This window comes from Amphiprion ocellaris, chromosome 16 (genome assembly GCF_022539595.1).
Source record: "Amphiprion ocellaris isolate individual 3 ecotype Okinawa chromosome 16, ASM2253959v1, whole genome shotgun sequence".
NCBI lineage: Eukaryota > Metazoa > Chordata > Actinopteri > Pomacentridae > Amphiprion > Amphiprion ocellaris.
This window is the reverse complement of record NC_072781.1, coordinates 30,196,745-30,219,664: the sequence shown is the minus strand read 5'-3', so window position 1 is coordinate 30,219,664 and position 22,920 is coordinate 30,196,745. Positions and strand designations below refer to the sequence as shown.

Here is a 22,920-nt window from a genome sequence, read left to right as displayed (position 1 = left end):
ACTACAGGAAACAACAGCCTCCAAGCAGAAACCTACATTCTGAACAAGGCGAGTGTTGTCATCATCAGGCAATGAGACGGCCTCAGTTCTTTGGACAGCACTTGCCTCAGTGAATGCAAATACTACACTAAAACAATCCTCGAGTTAATATTATATTTTGAAGGAGCACTGTTGTTGCATCCTGGGCTTAGTGTTGTCCAAGATAACTGTGATTGATTTAAAGAAATACAACCAGACTGTGGACTTGGACACCAAACCAAAACAAGTCAGTTTAACTTGCCACTCATTGGTCCCAAACCTCCAAAGCATCTTTACATCAGATGCTGGGGCTTGAAAACCTGTTGTAATGGTGTCTTCATAGCTAAAACCCTGAATCAGCAACAACTGAGAAGGATGTGTTCAAACAGAAGGGGCTTGAAAGTTTTAACTCTCTCAATCCCAAGCACTTTCTGGACATTTTTGCTCATTGTAAGTGCATTTTTCACTACAATATGAAGTCCTGCACCTCTATGGAAACAGCACAGCCATAGTGAGAAGTACAGAAAACTTGAAAAATTACTTTTGTGCACTATAGCAAATGCCATAAATCATTAAAAAATGACAAGAAAGAAGAAAAAGGGAATCTACATATACAGCCTCTCACCACGTGTTACCAATATTGGTAAACAAAAAGGCGACTACATATTATAGACATTTAACAATTTACATTTTTTTTGCAAACACAGTCGGTAAGTTGTAGCTAAAAGCTTTACAGCTGAACCGAGGAGTGCAGAATTTTATGTTATCTACAGAATTTGGTGAAAATTGTCTATTTTTGGCCAATTTTTAAATGTGATATGTAGAATAAAGCGATTTTGATGAGATATCACAACTGAAATTTGTATATTTTTTTCTGAAGGAATGGCATGGGACAGATTAGTTGTTCAAGGACAGTTGAAAAGTTGAAAATGTGATTAATGTTACTGTTTTTACTGCTTCTTGTTCTGATAAATGTTGTAATTTGGGGTGTTTTTAAGAAGGGAAATAGCATATTTTTAAAAATCTACCAGTAGGTTTCGGCAGTTTTGAGAAGTTTTAACTCGTGGCTACTAATGACAATCACGCTCGCATTCACACGTACATACAATTTAGAGTTATCAATTAACCTCAGCTTGTTGTTGGACTGTGGGAGGAAGCCAGAGTACCTGGAGAAAACCCACGCACGCACAGGGAGAACATGCAAACTCCATGCAAAAAGATCCTGGGAAAGCGGAGATGCAAACTGGGGATCTTCTAGCTGCAAGGCGAAAGTGCTAACCATGTAGCCACTGTGCAGCCCATCACAAATCATTGTTGCTAAATAATGTTAATGTTAATAAGAAGATCTGGAATTGTTTGTGGATCAAGCGACCGGACATCCAGATTTCGGGTCAGCACCTGCCTTGTTGACATAAGTGACAATCTAATAACCAACAACCAAAATCCAAAAATGCTATCTCTAAAATAACACAAAGTCCTCCCTACCTGCAAGCAGAGGCAAAAATCCTCAGTTTCAAGGTGAGAAGACACACATTTTTAAAGCCCTAAACCAAACATTCACTTAACCTTCACCAATGCAAACACTCGAACAAACATGATATCATCTTCCCGCTGCAGCACATTGGTGTCGGCAGAGTGAGCGCGCCTCTCACAGATGTCTACATTACCACTTTATCTCACTTTACATGTACCAGGTTTGTTGTAATACTAGAATTATGTTGGATGGTGTGACCTTTGCATATGCAGGAAATGGGGAAGGATCACACTGGAAAAGCTTTGAATACATTAAAGCTCCGGTGTCTTCCGGAGAATATTAAAGCGCCGCATCCAAACCTGGGGCTGGGTCACGGCATAACTCTGAAAAATTACAGGATGGGAATGAAAAAAGATATCATGCTAGATATTCTCAAGGCTTCTGCCAAGTTTAAAGATAGAATGCACGCAGTGAAACAACCACTGTTTGTTTTTAAGAAGCCAAAAAGGTTGCAAACTCCTGGATTAAGCGCAGATAAATTCAAATATGTGTCTGTTTCACATGTAAATTCTCTCTCCACTGTAAAGAACAAAAGATCTAAAGTACAGCATGAGAACAAAAAGTCCTGTCTCTTTTTCCATATTCTCCCTTTTTGTCTGTTCTCTCTTTCTCATAGTTTCTCTCTAGTTATGACCCTGTAGCCGGCGTGTGTCAGGATCTCCAGAGTTGTCAGTTCCAGTTACTGCTGAGCAAGCTTAATGAGAGCAGAAAGAGGGAGGGCATGAAAGGAGGGAGACGGGACGAGCAGAAAGAAGCGAGACGAAGCGCGATCGGCGAGCGAAGGAGCGAGAGGGAAAGGGTTGTAATGAGACAGAGAGAAAATAAAGAATTGAGACTAATAATGGGAAGTCAGAGGAGACATATTCGTCCACTTTGCACTTCACTCGACTCCTCACAGTGAATAAAAAGCAAATAACAGACGTATAGAGGGGGCTCGGTTTAACCCACATTAGCCCCCTTTGATCTTGCAAATCTCACACTGACACTTGAACAAAAAAAATAAATCACGCCAACATGCAAAAGCGAACACATCTGCAGAGGAAGATGCACACGTTAAGGCGCCGAGTGCAGCAGCCCTTATTATCTACAGTAGACCAATCTCGTTAACCCTGACTGGTAAAAAGACAACAGAGCGGAGAAAACACGGGAGGGAGGGGAAAAAAGATAATAGAAGAGGAGAAGACAAATGAGAGAGTGAAAGCGAGAAGAGTCGGGCGAAAATGAGGCTGCATCTTGTTGCTGTTTTCTCATCTGCTAACTGTCATTCTGACAGAGGAAAATCAAACAGCCCACTTTGCTCCTGCACAGCCGAACCACCAGCAGCAACTCACTCGCCCGATTGTGACTAAAGCTCATTATCCTCAGCGTGCACGGGTTTCTACTCACACACATACACCTGCTCACACACACACACACACACACACACACACTGACCAATCGACTGCTTGACACAGGTGTCTTGCGGTTCATTGGTTCATCAATCGAATACCGAACAGATTCATTAACAAAGCAACTGTGCAAATTGATGGCTGAAACTAGAGAGAGGTCAGTGTGCTGCATCACTCTCACCAATTTTCACCTAAATGTAACTTTAAGCAGCTAAAATTTATTTTTTACAGTGTATAAAATGGCAATTTGAACACTATTTGAAAGGGTTTGCTCATTGTGATGAACCTACAGAATGTAATCATCAAAATATGTGGCTTTTCTCAGGTTAATGGAGCTTTATAGTGAGTTTTAAGCTCAATTTGTTCTGTGACTTTACTGTTTTGGTTCACTGTCGCTACTCGTGTGACCTAGTTTTTGGCAGGAAGAAAAATGCTCCACAAACCCACTGAACACTACCTGCTCAGGACCAAACACCAAACAGACAGAGTTAGCAACTAGCTGGTGAACATAGTGTAGCACTGCAAAGCATTTAGCAACTAAAGAGCCACAAATTTCCCTCAGGTGATGGTGGAGACCAAACACAGAGCTAAAATTGGTGCCAAGTCAATGATAATGTTGCTCTGAGTGAATATATATGAAGTCATTTGCTAATAAGTTTGTCATCAACTTAATAGATGATGGTTTGACAATACTGTGTTTACAGCATTTTTCTGCAGCCTGCAAATGTGCAGGTTTAACCATCTGAACCTCAAGACACATCAGCAGGCTTAAAAGACTTACTAACTTTTATAAAATGTTGGATTTTCAGCTTTCCAGTGGTACTTGAACTACTCATCTGTAACATGCAGCTCTGTCAGAAAACGTAACCTGATCTGAGTTTAAAATCATATTTAATCAAAACTATTTTATTCAATTTCTTTGACATTTTTTACCCAAACATGGCTTGAGTAAAAAATAAAAATATGTTCAGGAATGAAAGCTACTTAGGTCTCAGAAAAGATCAATGTTTTGGGTAAAATACACCAGTGAAAATGCTAAAACCCAAAGCTATGATCAAAACCATTTTGTGTTGTGGATCATTGTGGCTATTACACATTTTTTGGTGAGATTATACTTCAACATGCATGCAAATCAAATTTAAGAAAGTCAAAAATTGCTGGAAAAAAACAAAAACAAAACAAGCTCTGCAGAGCTACTCTTGCATCAGACACAGCTTGACCAGACTCACCACCCTGTTCTTATTAAGCTGCAAAAAATAGAAAAAAAATGGAATGGAAAGTGGTGTTTTTACGCCCTTTTTCCCCACAGATGACCTTTAACATATACCACATTAATCAGACAGCAGGAGAGTTTCATTTTGGCCTTTCAAAAAGTTATTAATAGAATTTACACAGTTAAAAATTAGCTGATATCTTGCTGGGTGATTTCATTTCAAGCAACGAACCAAAGAGCAAGGAGAGATTCAAAAAGAGGTTTGTTCTGGGCATTTTATCAACCTCTAACCCATAGTTTTACTCACAAAACTAGCATACTTTGTGATTTAGCTTGAGAAAACAGAAACAGGAGTGAAAAAAAAGATAACTCTTTAGTAGCAACACAGATTTTGTGAGAATTTTAGTGTAAGAAACACCAGTAAATCTCAGGTTTGTTAACCTACTAACCAGATTTCATGATTACATATTTTCATTCAGCTCCAGCGTCCTTGAACAAAAAAATACTCTCTGTTTGACCCTCTTGCCTGACCTCCGACGAGAATCAATGAAGAATTGTATTACATTTAAACTGTGTTGTGGAGGAAAGCAGCACCTGACTGACCTCGACTGTACTATCAAAACAGAAGGACAAGAATTAGCTCCGATTACACAGAAACACGCAATCAATCCGACTCTTATCTCTGCGGCTCAGTTGGAATTCCTGCAATTTATTCATCTCGACTGGAAATAGGCGCGTTTATATGGAGCACAGAGAGAGGAAGAATGTGTTTGAGGGGGTTTTCTTAATTAGAGTCATTGTGTAAAGAGGGTTGGAGAAAAAAAAGCTGCTTTCTGTCAAAGATCTGGAGTTCTGCTTCGGCTTTTACACGCAGAAACACACACACACATTCAGATGCTGTGGAGCAATATGACCAGCTTCTCTACAATGCAGCGGGGTAACAATGCAAAGACAGCAATGGGATATATTTGGTAGGAAGCAGAGACTGAGAGAAGAGGAAGAGGGGATAGAAGTGCATAACGGGAAAAAAGAGCAGCAGTAAAAATAGACAGTAAGAGTGCAGAGGAGCAGATAAGAGCTAAAGAGAACAGAAGCTGGAATATTAAAAAAAACAGCTGGTCAGAGCGAACACTTACGGAGGCAGGTGTTCTCGGTGAAAAACTCGGTGAACTTGTCACACTCATCCTTGTTGTTGCCGCTGTTGCTGCAGTCGCAATAAGGAGAAACGCTGATTTTGGGCGAGCGCAGGTAGTTGGGCGTCATCACAGTACCTGCAGCAGGTGGACAGAATTGTTATTTCATTAGTTAGCAAGAAATGTGATGCATAAACAAGGCTCCTCTGTGAAATGTGGAAATGTCAAATAAAGGAAACCTTTAAGGGTCTTTCGCCTGTCTTCAATGATAAATGTGTAATAATGCATGGGTCATTCCAGAATTGGAGGACATTTTACGTCCTATACATCAAATTTCAAATAATCCACGCACAAAATACTAAAACATGCAGTTGTTGTGTAAAACTACTTGTCCTGAGACCAAATCTAAAAAATAAAAATAGGAGAAAAGATGTTTGAAAATATTTTCTAAAATACCAAGTGACTTGGTTGGATTTTCTGCAGGAAGCAGAATGCAGCGAAGCCGGAGTGAAGAATAGGCTTTCTCTCTGCGAGGGAAAGTAAATAGCTTCAGTCAGTGATTTCTCACTCCCCCAATGGATTGTTCCCTGACGCTGGCTGCGATCCAAAGCAGGCCTTTTTGTTTTGCAGTAGGCAGAATGAATTGGCGCCATGTGGACGGTGTGTGCATGTGTGGTCTGGTTCGGTGACTTGCAAAGGTAAAACTCGTGACAGTTCACAGTTGTGGTGAGAACACTGAGATCTAACAGGACACTTACTGGGGTTAGAACAGGAGGTAGAGTGCAATAAATACAACTTGGCTCTTCATGTCAAACTGTTGTTCATGTTTCCTTGTGGGTTTGTCCAACAGTTTAACCCTCCGAACCCCAAAATGCATCGGCAGGTTTGAAAGGCATGTTATCTCTGAGAAATTGCCAAAATTGCACCATTTACCAGAACCAGCATCTGGAAAAACACACAGTATCATTGAATTCTGAACTCTCTGGTGGTCCTGTTCATCTTTGATGTGTCATTCAGTCAGAAAAGAACCAAATCCAACCTTAAAATCATGACACTTCATCGAAATCATTTTATTTCACATATCTCATTTAAAAATTTGCCAAAAATGAACTTTGCAATAACCTGTTTCGGTGAAAAAATAAAAATTTGGTGCTCTTCGAACAGTCGTGAAGCCATTAGGGACTTTGCTGGAAAAAACAGTGAAAAATTTAGGGATTTATCGGCTGAACTGCAGGCAGTGTTTACATAGAGCAGATGGGAAATAAGTATGGAAACAAATTAAACATGTAAATAGTTAAATATCTATAGTATGTAAGGTTGCCATTTATTTCCAAAAAAATGACAAAAGCGAGGGTTAGGGTTAGACAAAACAACAAAAACATGATACAAAAGACAAATGTTAGACAAAAAAACAACAAAAAAATAAGACAAAATATTTCAAAAATGAGACAAAATGACAAAAGAACAATGAGCAATCTAGTATTTTACTTTATGATCAAAACAACTTTTCATGGTTGAGAAATTATTTTAAATTCATACTTTTACAAATTTACAATTTGCAGTAAATGTCGTCACTGTAATTTTTAGACTTTACTAGTCATCGTCTGGATTGGACCCTCTGGTGGGCCGGTTTTGGCCCACCAGAGGGTCCGCTGCATGTTTGACACCCCTGATCAAGACACATGAGCAGTCAGAAACACAAAACTCCAGTTTATTCAATCTTAATTGGAAAAATAAATGAAGCCAAATGCTCAGATTATGGTGTGTTTTGCAACTGACATCTTTCTTCTGTTTCCAGATTTCAGCACTTGGTTAGTGCTAATTTATCATAAGAACTGAAGCAAAACAGCAAGAATAAGTTAAAAAATGTCATCAGGAACAATCCACGGAGACCTGAAGTGAAGCCGAACAACAACAATCAAGTGAACACGTGAACTCACCGATCAGACCCGAGTAGGAGAGCAGACAGTCGGCGTAGTTTTCCTTCAGACAGCCTGACAGCGAACGAGGCTCCGGCTGGCAGTTGACAAAGAAGTCGGCGAGTCGTGACCTAAAACACACACAGATCCAAAACTATTTCAGTGATTATGGCTCCAGTACATATTAGAGGAGAAATTCAGATGGCCAATGTGACTGTAATTGTGCGTGGTCCAGATTAGTGTACGGAGGGAAGTCATTTCTCTCAATTCAATTAGCTTTTCTTAATGTCTGCCTTCAGTGGAAGAAGAAGATGATCAGCAGACGTAGCAGCGGCTGCTTTATATCCTGGAATGGACGAGGCTAAAGGCAATTCCGCTCCGATTCATCTTCTGCGTTCGCCAATGTTTGTTTACACTTTTGTCTCAGGTGCAGTGGCATGTGAAATGGAAATGGAGTATTGGATTCCCAAGAAATTCACCATTTGAAGTGAGATTAAGTGTGATATATCGACTCTCTGACACGAAGCGAAACAGTTCAACGTCACGTGTGGACATTTGAGGTTCTTGGTGCTGCAGTTTCGGTTGTCATTCCTTTTAAATGTTAAGGTATTTTACAGCAAGGTGGGAACACAAAAAGCCAACAAGATCATGGATGTGAACAAAACTGGTGGAAGTCATGATATTTCTTGTATTTGGTAGAGGAATCAAAATTGAGGGGATGTAAGTTATAACTCCTTGTTCCAAAGTACAGCAACAGTGAAGGCAAACTGCCAAAACTAGTTACCTTGATAAAAATCACCAAAATTACACCATTTACCAGAGGCAGAAACTGTAAAAACAGAAAACAACTATGTATGACGTTTAGTTCTGTTGTAAAATTCACCAAATCTAAGTATAAAATTGTCATATTTTATTGATATCACTTTATTATTAATGATTCCTTTTAAGAAATTGCCAAAAACAAAAAGGTTAGAAGCCATCTGTTACTCACATTAAGACCCAAAAATCCTTTGGTTGAAGTGGGCTGAACTGCAGGCAGTGTTTACATAAAGCAGATAGGAGAGAAGTATGGAAACCCATTACAAATGTAAGTGGTCAAATATAGTGTGTAGAACCACCAGTCTTATTCCCAGTCTTGGTTACACCTTTGTTCACTTGGAAAAATATTGTACATGTGAATATCAGTTTTCAATTTTCATAAAATAAATAATCTATGAAATTCTTTTTTCCCCCTTTCTTAGGATTTATGGCATTATGACTTTGTATTGCAGTAAAAAATGAGCTCACAGTGAGGAAAAATGTGACTGGAGCAAAAAAAAAAAAAAAAAAAAAGAAAAGCCCAGAAACTGCTTGGAGGTCAGGGAGTCAGACATCTGTTTGGTCGCTTCTGCACCAGTTTTGAATGGCTGTAATGTACAAATGGTTTCAATAATCTAAAATTCATTGGATAAATTTTGTGAGGCTTCCTCTAAAGATCATCTCTGCTGAATTTGGTAAAGATTAGAGCAAATTTGTGGTCAATAAAAACTTTTAAACCCTTCATTGAAAACCAGTATGACTGTCCTATCAATTAGTTTGACATAAGATGTTGACGTGTCTCCATCCTAGGACTTCCCACAGTACTACTAGATACAATAATTATTTGTTCAGACGTAATGTATTAGCAGCTACTAGGCATCATCCTCAAGCGGTCAAATTTCCTATGTTTGTGCCTCCTTAAACTGAAGTATGAGTCTATTTACCAAGTTTGGGTTTGATAAATTCAAGTGTTGCTGAGTAATGCCCTTTGCTGTTTGGAAACATTGATTTTGATGGACTACGACAGATTTCAAAAATCCATCTGATAGCTTTTGTGAGGCTTCGTCTGCTGATCATTTCTGGAAATTGTCATCATTTCTCTGAACTCAGCTCGATGTGACTTCAACGGCACCTCATTTTTGAAAGCAGGCATATAGTTCAAATACACGAACGCACCTCCAACTTCGACCAACTTCCTGGCACTAAAGTGTTTGAGGCGCCGACATGAAACTTAGTGATAAGAATCAGGGAGCTGTCGCCAATCAGCGTGACAAATTTCAAAAGTTTTTATCGTGAAGTTCTGGGGATAGAAGATGAAGAAGATAGAAATATTATATGTGCCAATGAGGCTTCACAGCTTGGCCTCTGGATTCGGATTTACACTGAATATTTCTTCTCAAAACAAAAGTGCTTATTCGTGTTGAGGCTTAACAAACCAGTCAAATGTATTTCTTTAATTAAAAAAACATGAAAATCCTGCTTTGTTTACACCTGCCTTTCTGAGGAATAAATACTTGTACACTCCCATATATGCACTCCCAGTGTGATCTATATAATCACACCAATCTGGTGCATAGCAGAAAGTTGCGTAGTGAGAGTTGTCAACAGCAGCCAGTATGCTACACCTGACATATGGTGAGGGAGCTGCTGGAAATGCATGGCTTTAATCTATCTGTGCTAACTGACAAATGGACTGGGAGGAAGCGGCGCTGCACTGAGACCTGTTGTTCAGCCCTCGAGCGTATGTCTGACGGATAGAGAGCAAAAAGAAGGGAGAAAAAAAGTGGAAGCGGAGGACGGTAACTTGTAGTATGAATTTACAGCAGTGTCATGCCGCTCGTTGTTAAGTAGAGACGGAGGTTGAGGCGAGAGGGAGGGAGACCCGAGGCCACGGTCCAAATGGAGCTCATTTATGATGCCTAATGCTTCCCATTTAATCCCAGAGAGCCGCAGGACTGCTGGCTGCAGCCTCTGGAGACTCACACATGCTCACTCTGCAGAGAGGCTGCTGTCAGATGTCCGTCACTGAGTCACTCTTTTCCTGCTCTTAATGCAGGAACCCGACAGCGTCACTGCGCTGAATGTGTGGGTGTGATTCAGAGATCTGAGGTGCGAAGGTAGATCATTTGTTTCTGCTGATGCTGGTGATTACACAGACAACTATACAATGTAAAGACTTGTCTGTGAGGTATGTTTGAGCACCAGTGTGCCGGAATTTGTGACATTTGGAGCTAAAAAGCTTGTCCACATAATGTAAAGGGTTATATTTTAGGGTACTTATGCTTAAATTTAAAGTTAAGTACCTTTAAGACATTAGTCCTCGATAATATGACAGCATCTAAATGTGGCAGCTTCATGTCTAAATGAACACCCTGGTCGCTTTTCTGTAAAGGTTAAATTATCAAATAATCTAAAGTTTTTCTATTTTTTAGAAAATGATTTAAAGCATCATAACTGTGTCATACTGAACTGAAGACGTTTCTGAGTTGTCTCCACTACTAGTCATGGTTGTTCAGTTTCCATAGAGCAACTTTATACTGCAGTGAAAAGGAGCCAATGCAATGAAAAATGGGACAGCAATAAGAAACGCCAAGAAACTGCAGGCTTGTCTTATTTTATGATCTAAATTTTCTGCAAAATTTGTCACTTTAAGGATATGGCTTGGTGCTCGAGGTTGTTGTTTTCTGTAGCGAAGGAGATTCAGCAAAAAGTAACATGTAGAGGCGAAAGTAATGCAGGAAATTCAAAATGGCACTCTTGTTTTGCAGCTATTCACATTGCATTGAGAGGACTTGCATCACATTTAGAGATATAAAGCTTGTCCACACAATGTAAGTAATTCGATTTAATTTCCAATGAAGCTCTTTTCAGACATGCACCACTTTACATTAATCTGAAGGCATCTGAACACATCAGCTTTATGACTGAATGGGTACTTTGGTCACATTACATAATCAAAACGTTTGTCTTTTTTCTATTTTATCAAGATTTATGGCATTTTAACTGTGTCATCCAGCACAGAAGTAATTTCTAAGTTCTCTCTACTTCTAGCCATGGCTGTTCCGTTTCCATAGAGGTGCAAGACTTTATATTACAGTAAAAAATGAACCCACAGTGGACAAAAATGTCACAGGAGCAAAAAACGTCTTGAAACTGCTTGGAGTTCAGAGGATTAAAATGGGTAATTCATTTAAAAAGAACCAAACTGTCCTGTCTCCACCACTCTTTGATTCCAATCTTTTGTAAAATTTGCTATTTTCAATGTGCAGGTTGCTGCTTTGTCGATTGATATTGCTTCCTGTAGCGAAGGGCGCTCTAAAAACCACAAATAGCAGAAAGAAGTGGCTATTTACAGTGTTTTTTGTGAAACATTTTCTTGCTAGTAGCTTGTATGAGATTGCTCAAAGAAATGTAGCCAATGTTTACGTCTTCCTACTTAGTTTTCTTCGTATTGTCTGATTAAAACAGCTCCAGTAATAAGTGTGAAGCAGCGACACCAGAGGACTGACAGCTGCCACTTTGCGTTTTCCAATGAATGCTGACAAGCTGTAATTGTGAGAAGTGTTGGTCTGGGAAGCAAATGTGATACAGCAGAATAGATGAGCATCCGATCATGATGATGTGTTTTGACGTGCATCTCAGTCACAAACCCCACCATCTCTGGTTGCAATTCAACATTTGTTAGACGTCATTCTGAGTTGCCTAAGTTTAAGACGAACTTGGAATATATTGTACGTGTGGATTCCACAATTTTTCAATTTTTATGAAGAAATAATCTAAGAAATTCTACTTTTTTCCCATTTCTTAGGACTTATGGCATTATAACTTTGTTATGCTTAACAAGACATTCCTGAGTTCTCTCTACTTCTATGGTTATGCCATTTCCATAGAGGTGCAAGACTTTATATTGCAGTAAAAAATGAGCTCACAGTGAGGAAAAATGGAGCAAAAAAGAAAAAAAAAGGCCAGAAACTGCTTGGAGGTCAGGGAGTTAGACACTTGTTGTTTGGTTGCTTCAGCACAGTTCTGATTGGCTGTAATGTACAAGTGATTTCAATAATCTAAATTATGAGACTTCTTCTAAAGCTCATCTGTGCCGATTTTGGTACAGATTAGAGCAAATTTGTGGTCAATAAAACCTTTTAAACCCTTCATTGAAATCCAATATGGCAGTCGCATCAATAAGTTTGACGTAAGAAGTTGACATGTCTCAGTCTCAGGACTTCCCACAGTATTACCAGATACAAAAATTATTGTTTTGTGCCCCCTTAAAGAGAGGTCTTGAGTCTATGTACCAAGTTTGGGTTTGATAAATTCAAGTGTTGCTGAGTAATGACCTTTGCTGTTTGGAAACTTCACTGCTGATGTTCATGGACTATGACAGATCATGAGAACTTTTTTGAGGCTCGGTCTGCTGATCATTTCCTGCCATCTCCTCACTTCTGGTTGTCTAATAAAGCTTGAAGAAGACAAACCTGCAGATGTAGTTGGTCTTGCAGGAGGCCTGCAGTTCCAGACAGTTGGGTTTTTGCTTTTCTTCGTACGAGCAGACGGGAACGATGGTCTGACGCCGGCGTTCGGAGCACGCCGTCTGGTCGCTGAGCGGACACGAGCAGAATAACATGCCGTAGCTGTGCTTTGGAGGGACCTGTGATTCAAAAGAAACAACAATACAACATTAACTGTACGTAGAAGTGGAGTCAGCTTCATTTTAAATCCTATTTTGGTTTGTTTTTGAGCCACATGTTGCACTTTCTGGCCTTTCTGACACATGCTATGAATGTTTTCGTTGATGAGGTCTGAGCTAACTATTAAATGATTTACCATAGTGGCTTTTGCTGCTAATGCTAACTATTCGGTCTCCTGTGTTCATTCTAACAAAGTAATCTTGCTGCAGCTTATTTATAGTGTGAGCTGGAGAGCTGAAAAAGTAAATTCAAAGTTCTATTAACTCATTGGTTTCGCATTGTCACTCAGGAAAAACAAATAACAGAAAATGGCCAAAAATTTACGGCAAATTTGAACATTTTCATGAGAGAATAAAACGAATTTCATGCTAAAATAGCATAAAATGTTTCTCTTGGGTATTTAATTTTGCTTGAAATCAACAACAGCATCAATAAAATCTGATTTTAAAGCTGAATTACAGTGCAGAGCTGAAACAAACGCCAGTCAGGCGACAAAAGAAGAATGTAATCATAGTTTTATCTCATACACAAAGAAAACTTGAAACTTGTTGGCAGTGAGAATTCTCTGTTATGAAAAAAAAGAAAATTATAAGTCACAGTTGGATTAACAATGACATGCATTCTTTGTACTTTTCTATTTATCCGTATTGTTGCTCAGCTGAAGCAGTGAAAGTAAAGTTATTCCGAAGAAGCATCATGGGAGCTGGGTTGTAATTACAACGCTTCACATCATTTTTTACAATATGGAACAGACAGCAAAAAACATCTTTTGTGTTTGATGACTGAATCAATGTCAAAGCTTGGCGCTTGGAAAGCACACCCCGAACAAAAAGGCCCGCATGATTATTTATTGTGATTTTTGACAACCCCTCTAACTTATCCACTTCAAAATCATTCTCCCTTTAGAAGCAGGTCCTTTGTGGTGGACATTCAGCTTTTATCAGATATCAGTCGTGTGGAAAACCTCCAGCATGTGAGCGTCGCAGCGTTGCTTTCTCTCTCTTTTTTTTTTTTTTTCTGTCAGAAGTGCCTCGCCTTGTCAAAGAACTGCCGCAGGGCCTTGTGGCATTTCCTCTTGTTGCAGACTTCAGCGGTGGAGACTCGGCTGGTGCAGGGGCTGATGTAGGCAGAGCGGTACTTCTTACACGTGTCGTTCAGGTTGCAGGCCTTGGCGGCGTTGAGGCAGTTGTTCTCTCTGGCGACTGCAGGCTCTCCTGAAAAGGGAGAACAGGAGGGAAGGGGGAATAAAGAGAAGAAAAGGTGACAATCGTGCACATGTAATCAAGACTGTGATGCTGGTGATTTGGTGCCTCATCAAAAAGAGAATGAAAGCGAGCAAGAGATACTGAGATTAACTCACAAAGAGGGAATATCTCTGCACAATTTGGATTTTATAACAAAGAAAATAAGAATGTTCTGCAGCAAAAAAACCCCATTACAGTCCAATACTGCACTTGGCAATAGCAACATTTACAAAAAAAGGCCTTGTGTGATGCCACCGTTTTGGAGGTAGTGATTCTTTTTGAAGATACAACCATCATTTTATTAGACATCTGAGACATAACAAAAGAGTCAAAAACTAAACACGTGAAGGTTTGTTCAATCCTGTAAACACAGAATTCTCGTCACAAGGTCAACTTGCATGTTTGTTCTTAAAAATTTCAGCTACATCTTCTGGCCTTCTTCGGTAGATGGAGTTTGCTTGGTTTCCATAGAGATGAATACTAAGAAACAATCCTGTCTCCCAAAAAATTCACTGTCAGTTTCATTTTGAGAGGAACTCATTTTCTGCACGATTGCGTTTCAAATCAACATATCTTGGTCATTTATTTTCTTGCTTCACTGTCGCTTCTTTTCCAAACAATCATATATGAGATGATTTGTCATCCTGGTAACCTCTAGCATGAAATGAAAAATGTATTTTAACTCAAATCATGACATTCCTAAACTAAACCTCATCGTTTTGGTGCCTAAACCTAACTAAACAGCAAGTAAACCTGAAAACTAAGTGTAAGAATAATGAACACTAGTCTCCTGGGTGAAAATTGTACGCCTCCATCCTCCCCTCCCACTTGCATATGTGGACTTTGGGGCTTTTTCCTACTAGATTGAAGGTTTTTGAATAAATTTGTTTCAAAATTAAACAATTTCTTTCAATTCAGATTAGTTGGAACATGATTTTAAGGAGACGTGGTTGCAAGAAATGTGGCTAAAAGCTTCAGAAAAAACAATGAAGTAGACCTCGTGAGCACATTTCTTTTGTCAAAACAATTGCATGTTCCTTGAGCTTAACCACCAAATATCAATGGAAACAACTTATTCTGATATCCAGGTAAGTGATAAACCAACAACTAGAAAAAGACACAACACAAAGGGTCCAAACATGGTTTCATGAACTTTTCCAAAGGCAATTCTTTGCAGGAATCTTACTATGTCAACACGATAACCCAGATTTGTGGCCAACTCTTCTTAAAGAAATGTATTCCTTTCATGGGACGCTAAAATATCTGCATTATTTTAAAATCTCCAATATCAGTGGGGCTCTACACAGCACCTACCAAACATATCATCGCAAAATAAAAGCAATAGAGCAGTGTAATCACGTTATTCTAAAACTAGCAACACATTTCAATCTATATGTGTGTGTCAGCTGATATGAATTCTTGTATTTGTGTCATTTCTGCACCTGTGCGAGCGTACGTGTGTGTGTATGTTTATGCAAACTCAACATGAGATCGCACTAACTCTTAGCTTGTACCAAACAGCGCCTCTCATAGCTAACCTGCCATGTATTTCTAGGTTCATACAGTATTACTGCAGACTTCCTTTTGCTGACCACTTTGCTTATTTGTCAGCCTGCACTAATTACCAGCGTTGCCCTCGATCCGCCATTAATTAACATTTTCCTCGACTCCCTCCCCCCCGTTCTTGAATTTTTTTTGGGTGAAAATGGTGCGAAAAACTGCATTTTTTCTCTGTCTAATGAGCATCAATTAAAACGGGTGAAGCTCCATGTGACAAACATACAGAAACAGTGCAGGCAGCAGGGAACTGTGCGAGACAAACCAGTCGGCTGGAGCGCCACGTTGCGAAGATGCAAACTGTGTTAATGAGATTCAACACATCAAGGCGAGGGGAGGAGAGGGAAGAGGGAGGCAGATTAAAAGGGACGCGGAGACATGAAGGGGGGTTTGAGTTGATGGTCCGGTGATAACTTAATTGGCGACAGGGTGGATGCTGTTCGCTCTACGAGAGAGGAGATCTTTAAGATGAATGCCTTCCTAAACTTCCAGCAGCCTCGCTGACTCATACAATGAAACTCGTCCCACTGCTTCACTGTTTACCTTCCACATGCCCCTCTTCCCTTTACTTGCCCCCTCTATCACCTCTGTTTGCCCTGCCTCCTTTGGTCCACACCTCCATTTGTCAGCCTCCTGTGGCACTAAAACTCCTGCATTCATTCAAAACTGCTAAAAACAATCTTACGTAAATATTCTGCTACATGTTATTCACATATTTTTCTTATTTAATGCTTTTAAATGGCTGACATTTAAACAAAGCGAACATATTTCCAGTTAAATTAGAGATAGGACTTTATTCAAACCAGGATTTACTCCTATAAGCAGTGACTGAGCTGTGGATATGAGAATATATACTGGTCTCTTTTCTATTCTTTTGCATTTATTACATACAATAGACACATTTTGAGTAGGAAAATAATTTATTTGAAGTGTACTAAGCATTAGAGGTGGAGAAAAAACATGCAAACTTTTGATATTCTCTGTCTGAATCATGATTTCTGTGTATATTATTATTATTTACCCAGCTGGCCCACTGCTTTTATGGCATGCAGTAGCAGGAAAGAAAAAAACTGCAGCTTATCTGGTGTGTTTTTCAGTGGTTTAAGACACCAAAGCATCGTTCTACTTGAAACTTTAGCTGGAAGATTAGAGACTGGATGTCTAATTAAGCCTTTTGTTGAAGCTCCTGCATGTTAATTTACTGATTTTGCACTGAAATATAAGTGGCCATTTGAGCCCGAAACTTGTGAAGCTGAAAAGTTAAGCCACTTATATTGCTGTAATAACTGCGTCAGAGCACTAAACTTATTTATGTATTTTGAAATGACAGGTTCATGGCAGCATTAAAGAGGTTTAGAGAAGGCATGTTTGTTTTAGAGCAGGTATAGAAGCACTCAGACATGCACTAGCAACACATTTTCAGGTATTTGTATGTAAAAATTGAGTAGTTTTGACAAGAAAACTGAAATCTGTTTCTATTTCCTTCTACCAGCCAGCAGCTGAGCATTCTAAACTACTATTATTAGTAGTAATAAAACTACTAGTGTTTGTTCCCCTTGTTTGAAAGAACTTGATTAATTGTGCAAGTACACTTTTGGTTTGCAGGATGTAGGGTGAGTTAGAAACAGATTTTATTTTTGTACAAAATTTTACAAAATTACTCAAAAAAGGGGCACTTATTCTCTGTTGAAATCCATAACTACTTTTTGCAAGTGTTCTGGTAAAAATGGCAAACATGAAAGCGCTGAAATTGACTGCTTTTATGCGTCAGTTATCTCAGTTTTGCTTTGATAACATACTCTCTCATCCGAGCTAACATCAGTTCAACACACACAGTGACAAGAAACCTTTACAATATATGACTGACAGTCTCAGACCTGAACTCTTCTTCTCCCCGACTGCCATCGGTCTTCTGATTATCAAACTGTAAAAATATGGCACCTGTTCTGACAGCATCAAAATATTCCCCCAAACCAGATTTTTTTTTTTTAAACATCTGAGGCAAGAAATAGGTCATGTAATCACTAAATGAGGCTTTGTTTCATATCTGTTAAACCATGTTTAATTGTGTGTTGACGGGGTTTCAAATTGCAGCGAGATATGTCATCATCTAAACACACTTTTAGCAACATATGAACTCACCTGATGTATCCTAATTTAGTGAGGCATATTTTATCTGCCACATAAAGAAAGTGATCCATGTTTGGTGCATTGGGGTGTTTGATTAGCTCTAAATATCAGTGGCTATCAAGGAAACCTATACAAATGCATCTGATTTAAGTTTGGCTGCTATTCTCTTTGACATAGTCTTCTTGTGCAGCGATACTCTGCTCCCTGCACTCCTGGAATGCTTGGAAAGTTCCCTGGAAGCTTCATTTGACCATTTGCAGAAGCACCTTTGCAATTTCACCATGGACCTAAAACTTGCAGAGACAGCAAGTATCAAATTCTGTCAAATTGACCCAACCTTAATGCTACAAAAAGAGACAAAATATGAGTCTTAGGTGGAAGAATTGTCAGTCTCCAAGATTCAAAAATGCATATCAGGTCAGCAGCACGACACAGAGCAAGCTTGTTGTTTTCTTCAACATTTCTGGGGTTTTAGCAACATGAACCCTCTTGATCAGACTCTTAACGCCTACTTCTACAGTAACATTTTCAGGCTTTTGATGTGGAACATTTGGGGTAAAAGATTGAAACTGTTGGAAAACATGAGATTTTTGGCCACACCAACACTGTCGTCACCTCCCACCTGCCCAACTAGGGAAATTTGGTTCTCTGTGACATCTTTTTCTTCACCAGAAATAAAATTCAAGTTGAAGGATCACCGTTTTGACACAGTGGAAGAGGTCCTTGACACATTTCCAAATGTGGCAGGAGCACTGGGAGCAGTGCCTTGATGCACATGGAGACCACTTCAGAAGAGATATTGGCCAAATTTAAATCAACTTTTGCTTTTAGTAGGTGCAGTCTCACAACGTATTGATCGCACCTTGCGCATTCTGCAGCATGAGAACAGCCCCAAACCTACAGCCAGAGTCATATAGTTAAGAAAGCTATCTTCAGTTGAAGCATTCAACAGACAGTATTGCCAACACAGAACCTTGGTCTAAACATGCTTTAGCAAGTCCGGTATTTTTGGAGCACTGGGAGCGGTGTGTTGCTGCACACGGAGACTGTTTTGAAAGGGAAAGCCGTGAAATATACATCAGTTTTTGCTTTTTATAGGTGCAGTCTTGCAACTTATTGATCACACTCAGCAGCACAATAACAACCCCAAACATACAGGCATGAAGCTATGAAGAACTACCTTTGCCCACATAGAAGCTTGAACTAAACTCATCCTTGAGCTAGTCTGGGATTCATTTGAAGAGAGAGACTTGTGAGCATCTCTTAAATGAGAATCTTGGTGAAAGAGTCAGCTATGGTGCTCCGAGGACACCTCACTACAGAGTGGGAGTGTGTGAAGTGTGGGAGTCGGGTTGCGATGCTTTCGGAGCATTTCTGAACAAATCTCCACAGATCTCTGCGGGTGTTGCATTAGCGCCACAGACAAACATGCGTGCAGTATATCGTCTATACCATACTATGCCCCCAGTGTCGGCAAATTCATCTGCTGAACTCCCCCTGCACTCCTAGCAGATGGCATTGTGTCTCCAAAACACAGCAGCACACAGACATGCATTAGCAGCCTCCCTGCGAGCTCCGACAGGGCCCACACAGGGTTGGGGCCGGGGCCATCTGGAGGCCTGGTAGGGGGAACCAGGCCCCCCCCAGCGGCTCATGTTTCCGATTCAGCCTCAAATTGATTATCGTGTCGCCTGTTTCCTCCAGTCCCGCTGCCACCCCATGCACCACCCCCGCCTAATTTCAATTACCATGGGACACCGCGGGGTCGGATCCTGACCTCGCCCACCTCTGTGCCCCCCTACGCCACCGCTACTCGAGTTCCCATCTTTCCTTTCCTTTCCTTCCCCTCTCAGCCCGGATCTCCCTCTCCTCTTTCAGGCCTTTTATCCGAGCGGTTCTGGATGAATTCCAATCATTACCCTTCCCTTCCTCTTTCTCCATCATCATCATCCATCTCTAAACTTCTCTCTAGCGGCTCCCATCTCTCTTGTTTTTCCGGTGTCTCTCCGCCCCTCTGCCATCTGTCCTTTATTTTTCCTTTCGAGCAAAGTCGTTTAATGGCCTTCAGTGGCCTTTTGATGCCTCTTTCAAATTCCCATCATCTGTAAATAGTATGATGATAGAAAGTGGTGGATCTGACAACCTTCCCTAACTATTTTAGCTTCTTTTTTCTACATCATTCTGAGGGTTTTATACCTTTGCAAAGCAGAGGTTGTCTCGAACGTCCGAGTTGGAGTTGTCACTTTCACCATGTCCAATGTGAGCATGCTAACATCGGTGCTATTGTTGTTGTCCTTGTTAAAGCTGTTTTAAATATAACGTCACCTTCTTTTCCCAGCAGTGTTTGTCATCGTCGTTGTTACACCACTCTGACAGAACATATTACTGTGCTTCATCCGGCCATCCCGGGGTCACTGAGGGGAACAGTTGACAGGTGTGTTTGTTTCCACTGCTCGTAGCTCTGCAGCAGTGGAAACAGTGGCTCCATGCTGTGCCACCGGGCCACTGGCTATAATTCACAACCTCTTTGTTTGCTAAATACAATAAATGTGCAGGGATTTGTCCTGGTGGCGTGGGATTACAGAACAAACATGCTGACACGCAGGGCCGACCAGACTTCATATACAGTCTGAGAAGCACGGCAAGTTAGAGCCACTGTACAGAAATGGCAGCAAATGAACAGCAATTAGCTGTGCTTAACTCTTATACTTCCAGTCACTGCGGTCAAACTGCAAAATATGTTAAAGAAATCACAGAATATTGTAACATTTGGAAACTGTAAAAACTAGGAGGGGAAAGATTCATTTAATATTCTATTGAGATGTTTCCATACAGTAAAACCGTGTAATTTTATGGTCACACACTGTGCAGTAAGAAATCGAATTAAATTAAATGCAGATACTGTGTAAGGCTTTGGCCTGTTCATTTGATTTTACAGTCAGCATGTACATTAACACTATATTTCTGTAACTATACTAAATATTATATGTAATTTAACAAAATTGAAACAAAATCTGTAGAATAACAGTTAAATTCCTAATATACACAATTTTTCCTACAAATAATTTTTACGGTAAAAATACTGAGTTTTGGTGAGGACATATAGTTAAAAACCATCCAAAATTTTCTTTTTCTTTACAGTGCAGAAAATACAAAAATTAGTCAATCAAAAATAACTATTTTATTTCATACCATTATAAATTCAGTATTTTTGAGTTGTAGATTGCTGAACCTGTGAGAAATCTGCACAAATTCTGGGAAATGTTGATTCTAATTTTACTACATGGATCTCTAATAAAAATATAACCAGTAGTCTACAAAGACAACAAACAGTAAATGTTGGAAAATGGGTTTATCAGCGTAAAATATGTGTGCAATATCAATGTTCTGATCCAAAGTAGTGCCAAGTACGAGCATTTTTCAATAAGCATTAACTAATTTTTCGGTAAAATTTAGCAGCAAAAGAGACATTTGTTCGACAGATTTCTTGCTCCTGTTACAAATATCTGCCTTTTTAATCTTTTTGGCGGGCATAATATGAATTAATCTGGGAAAGAGAGAACTGATCATTCATTTGATTCATATTTAATCTCCTGTTTAAGTCAGTCTCGAGCATTGAAATTTATCATGTTCGTGCCTTCGTACGTTTTTATTACTCATTGTCTGAATTATTTTCCTCGCACCTCGTTGCCACTTTGAGAAATTCCAACACCGTCAGATTCGATAGAAAAATCTAACATAATAAACGAGGCCTGAGGTCTTTTCTCTGTGAATCTGCTCTCTGCCTGCTCTCTGTTGATTATCAGTGCTGAGTTACTCTGCCATCTGCTTTAATGGGCTCCACGCTTCAAAGTGCAACACCAGCAGAAAAGGAGACAGTGGAGTGGTGAAGAAAGAGCCTCAAGGTTTACTCATCTTTCTTGGCATCTGCCTATTTTTCTTTTCTTTCCAAACTATGTACCTCGTTCTTCCTTCCAATGCTTTTCTGATTCTCTGCCGGCTTTCTCCTCTTTGCCTTCCTCTCTCTTTCTGTGTGGTTAATAATCTCCCTCCTCTTCCAAACACTGTCCCAGTGCAATAAAGCCACATGGCACTTGGTGCAGCAAATACCATAACTCACAGTTCCCAGTAATTGATCCCCATAGTGCAACAGTCTCTTTCTCTTTTTCCCATTCCTTCCCACACTTCCATCTATATCTCCTCCGTCTCCATCACCTCCCGTCATCGCTACCAACACTTTCCCTCCAATTCCATCGAATTTATTGAGCTTTATTGGCACACAGTCCAATAAAAATCTGCCAAAGACAATTATTTGTGTCTCCCATTAGCTGCTTTCTGTTCTCAGTCTCCCGACATCACATCCCATTGCAGTGTTATACTTCTCCCCGTGCCAACAAATCCCCTCACCTCATTTCATCCATCCTGCTTTCGCTAACATTACAAGCCAGGTCTCGACAGGAGCGCTCACCTGAATACATAACGTGCTTTCGGTACCTCATCAGCTCTTCCAATTTCATACATGGAACTTATTTTCTTGCCTGAAATTTCAGCTTTGGTCCAAATTGCTCAACCTCAAACCTGGGATTATGAGTGCTGGAACTGATGGGGGAGTAGAAATACAACCCTTCGGCAAAAGCTGTGTGCCGGCTAAAAAGTTTCCCTCCTCTCAGCTTTATGTTGGCCCCGTATCCCATCCCAACTTATTCCCTTTTGAGCCCCTCCGGTCTACTTTGTAATATCAAGCTATTAGAGGCATGCCTCTCATCGGTGAGTGCTTGCCTTCAACACCTCTGGAGGTAGATGTTCCCTCACATGGCTTGAATCCCAGCTGAGTTTCTCTCCTTTGATTCTCAGGCTCTGAATCTGTCCCAGCAATAAAACCAAACACTATGAGGTGAATGCTAAAATGCTCAGTTAGACGGTATTTTTAAACATGCTACTTTCCCATAACTCATGAACAGTTTGGTATCACTTGCATGACTGTGTGGCTCCTGAAATTATCTACAGAAATAGACATCTATATTATGCTCTATATTATTCTGCTCAAGAGTGAGTTAGCATGCTAACTTATTAGCAAACAAGTTTTAAGTCAATGCAACAATCATGATCATACACTGGTTTTTATTATATTCAAGGCAGTGTTTTAAATCTGCTCTGGGAATGGCTCAAAAAACGTTCTTTGTTTCTGAGCAGTTGGTAACACCTGACATATTTTTCTTCACTGTGAGCTCATTTTTCACTGCAGTATAAAGTCCTGCACTGCTATGGAAACAGCACAACTATGAGTAGAAGTAGAGA

General features: G+C 39.9%; 1 protein-coding gene across 3 annotated transcripts in view; it reads right to left on the bottom strand.

Moving 5' to 3' along the window:
- gfra1a (gdnf family receptor alpha 1a) overlaps positions 1 to 22,920 on the bottom strand; it is a 144,806-nt gene that overhangs the window by 44,942 nt on the left and 76,944 nt on the right. For all 3 annotated transcript variants that reach the window (XM_023266801.3, XM_023266800.3, XM_023266803.3), the window contains 4 exons: positions 13,727 to 13,905; positions 12,479 to 12,651; positions 7,227 to 7,336; positions 5,290 to 5,424 (listed from right to left, as the gene is read on the bottom strand). In XM_023266801.3, the coding sequence (XP_023122569.1) occupies positions 5,290 to 5,424; positions 7,227 to 7,336; positions 12,479 to 12,651; positions 13,727 to 13,905 (597 nt within the window). The remainder of the gene's footprint in view (positions 1 to 5,289; positions 5,425 to 7,226; positions 7,337 to 12,478; positions 12,652 to 13,726; positions 13,906 to 22,920) is intronic.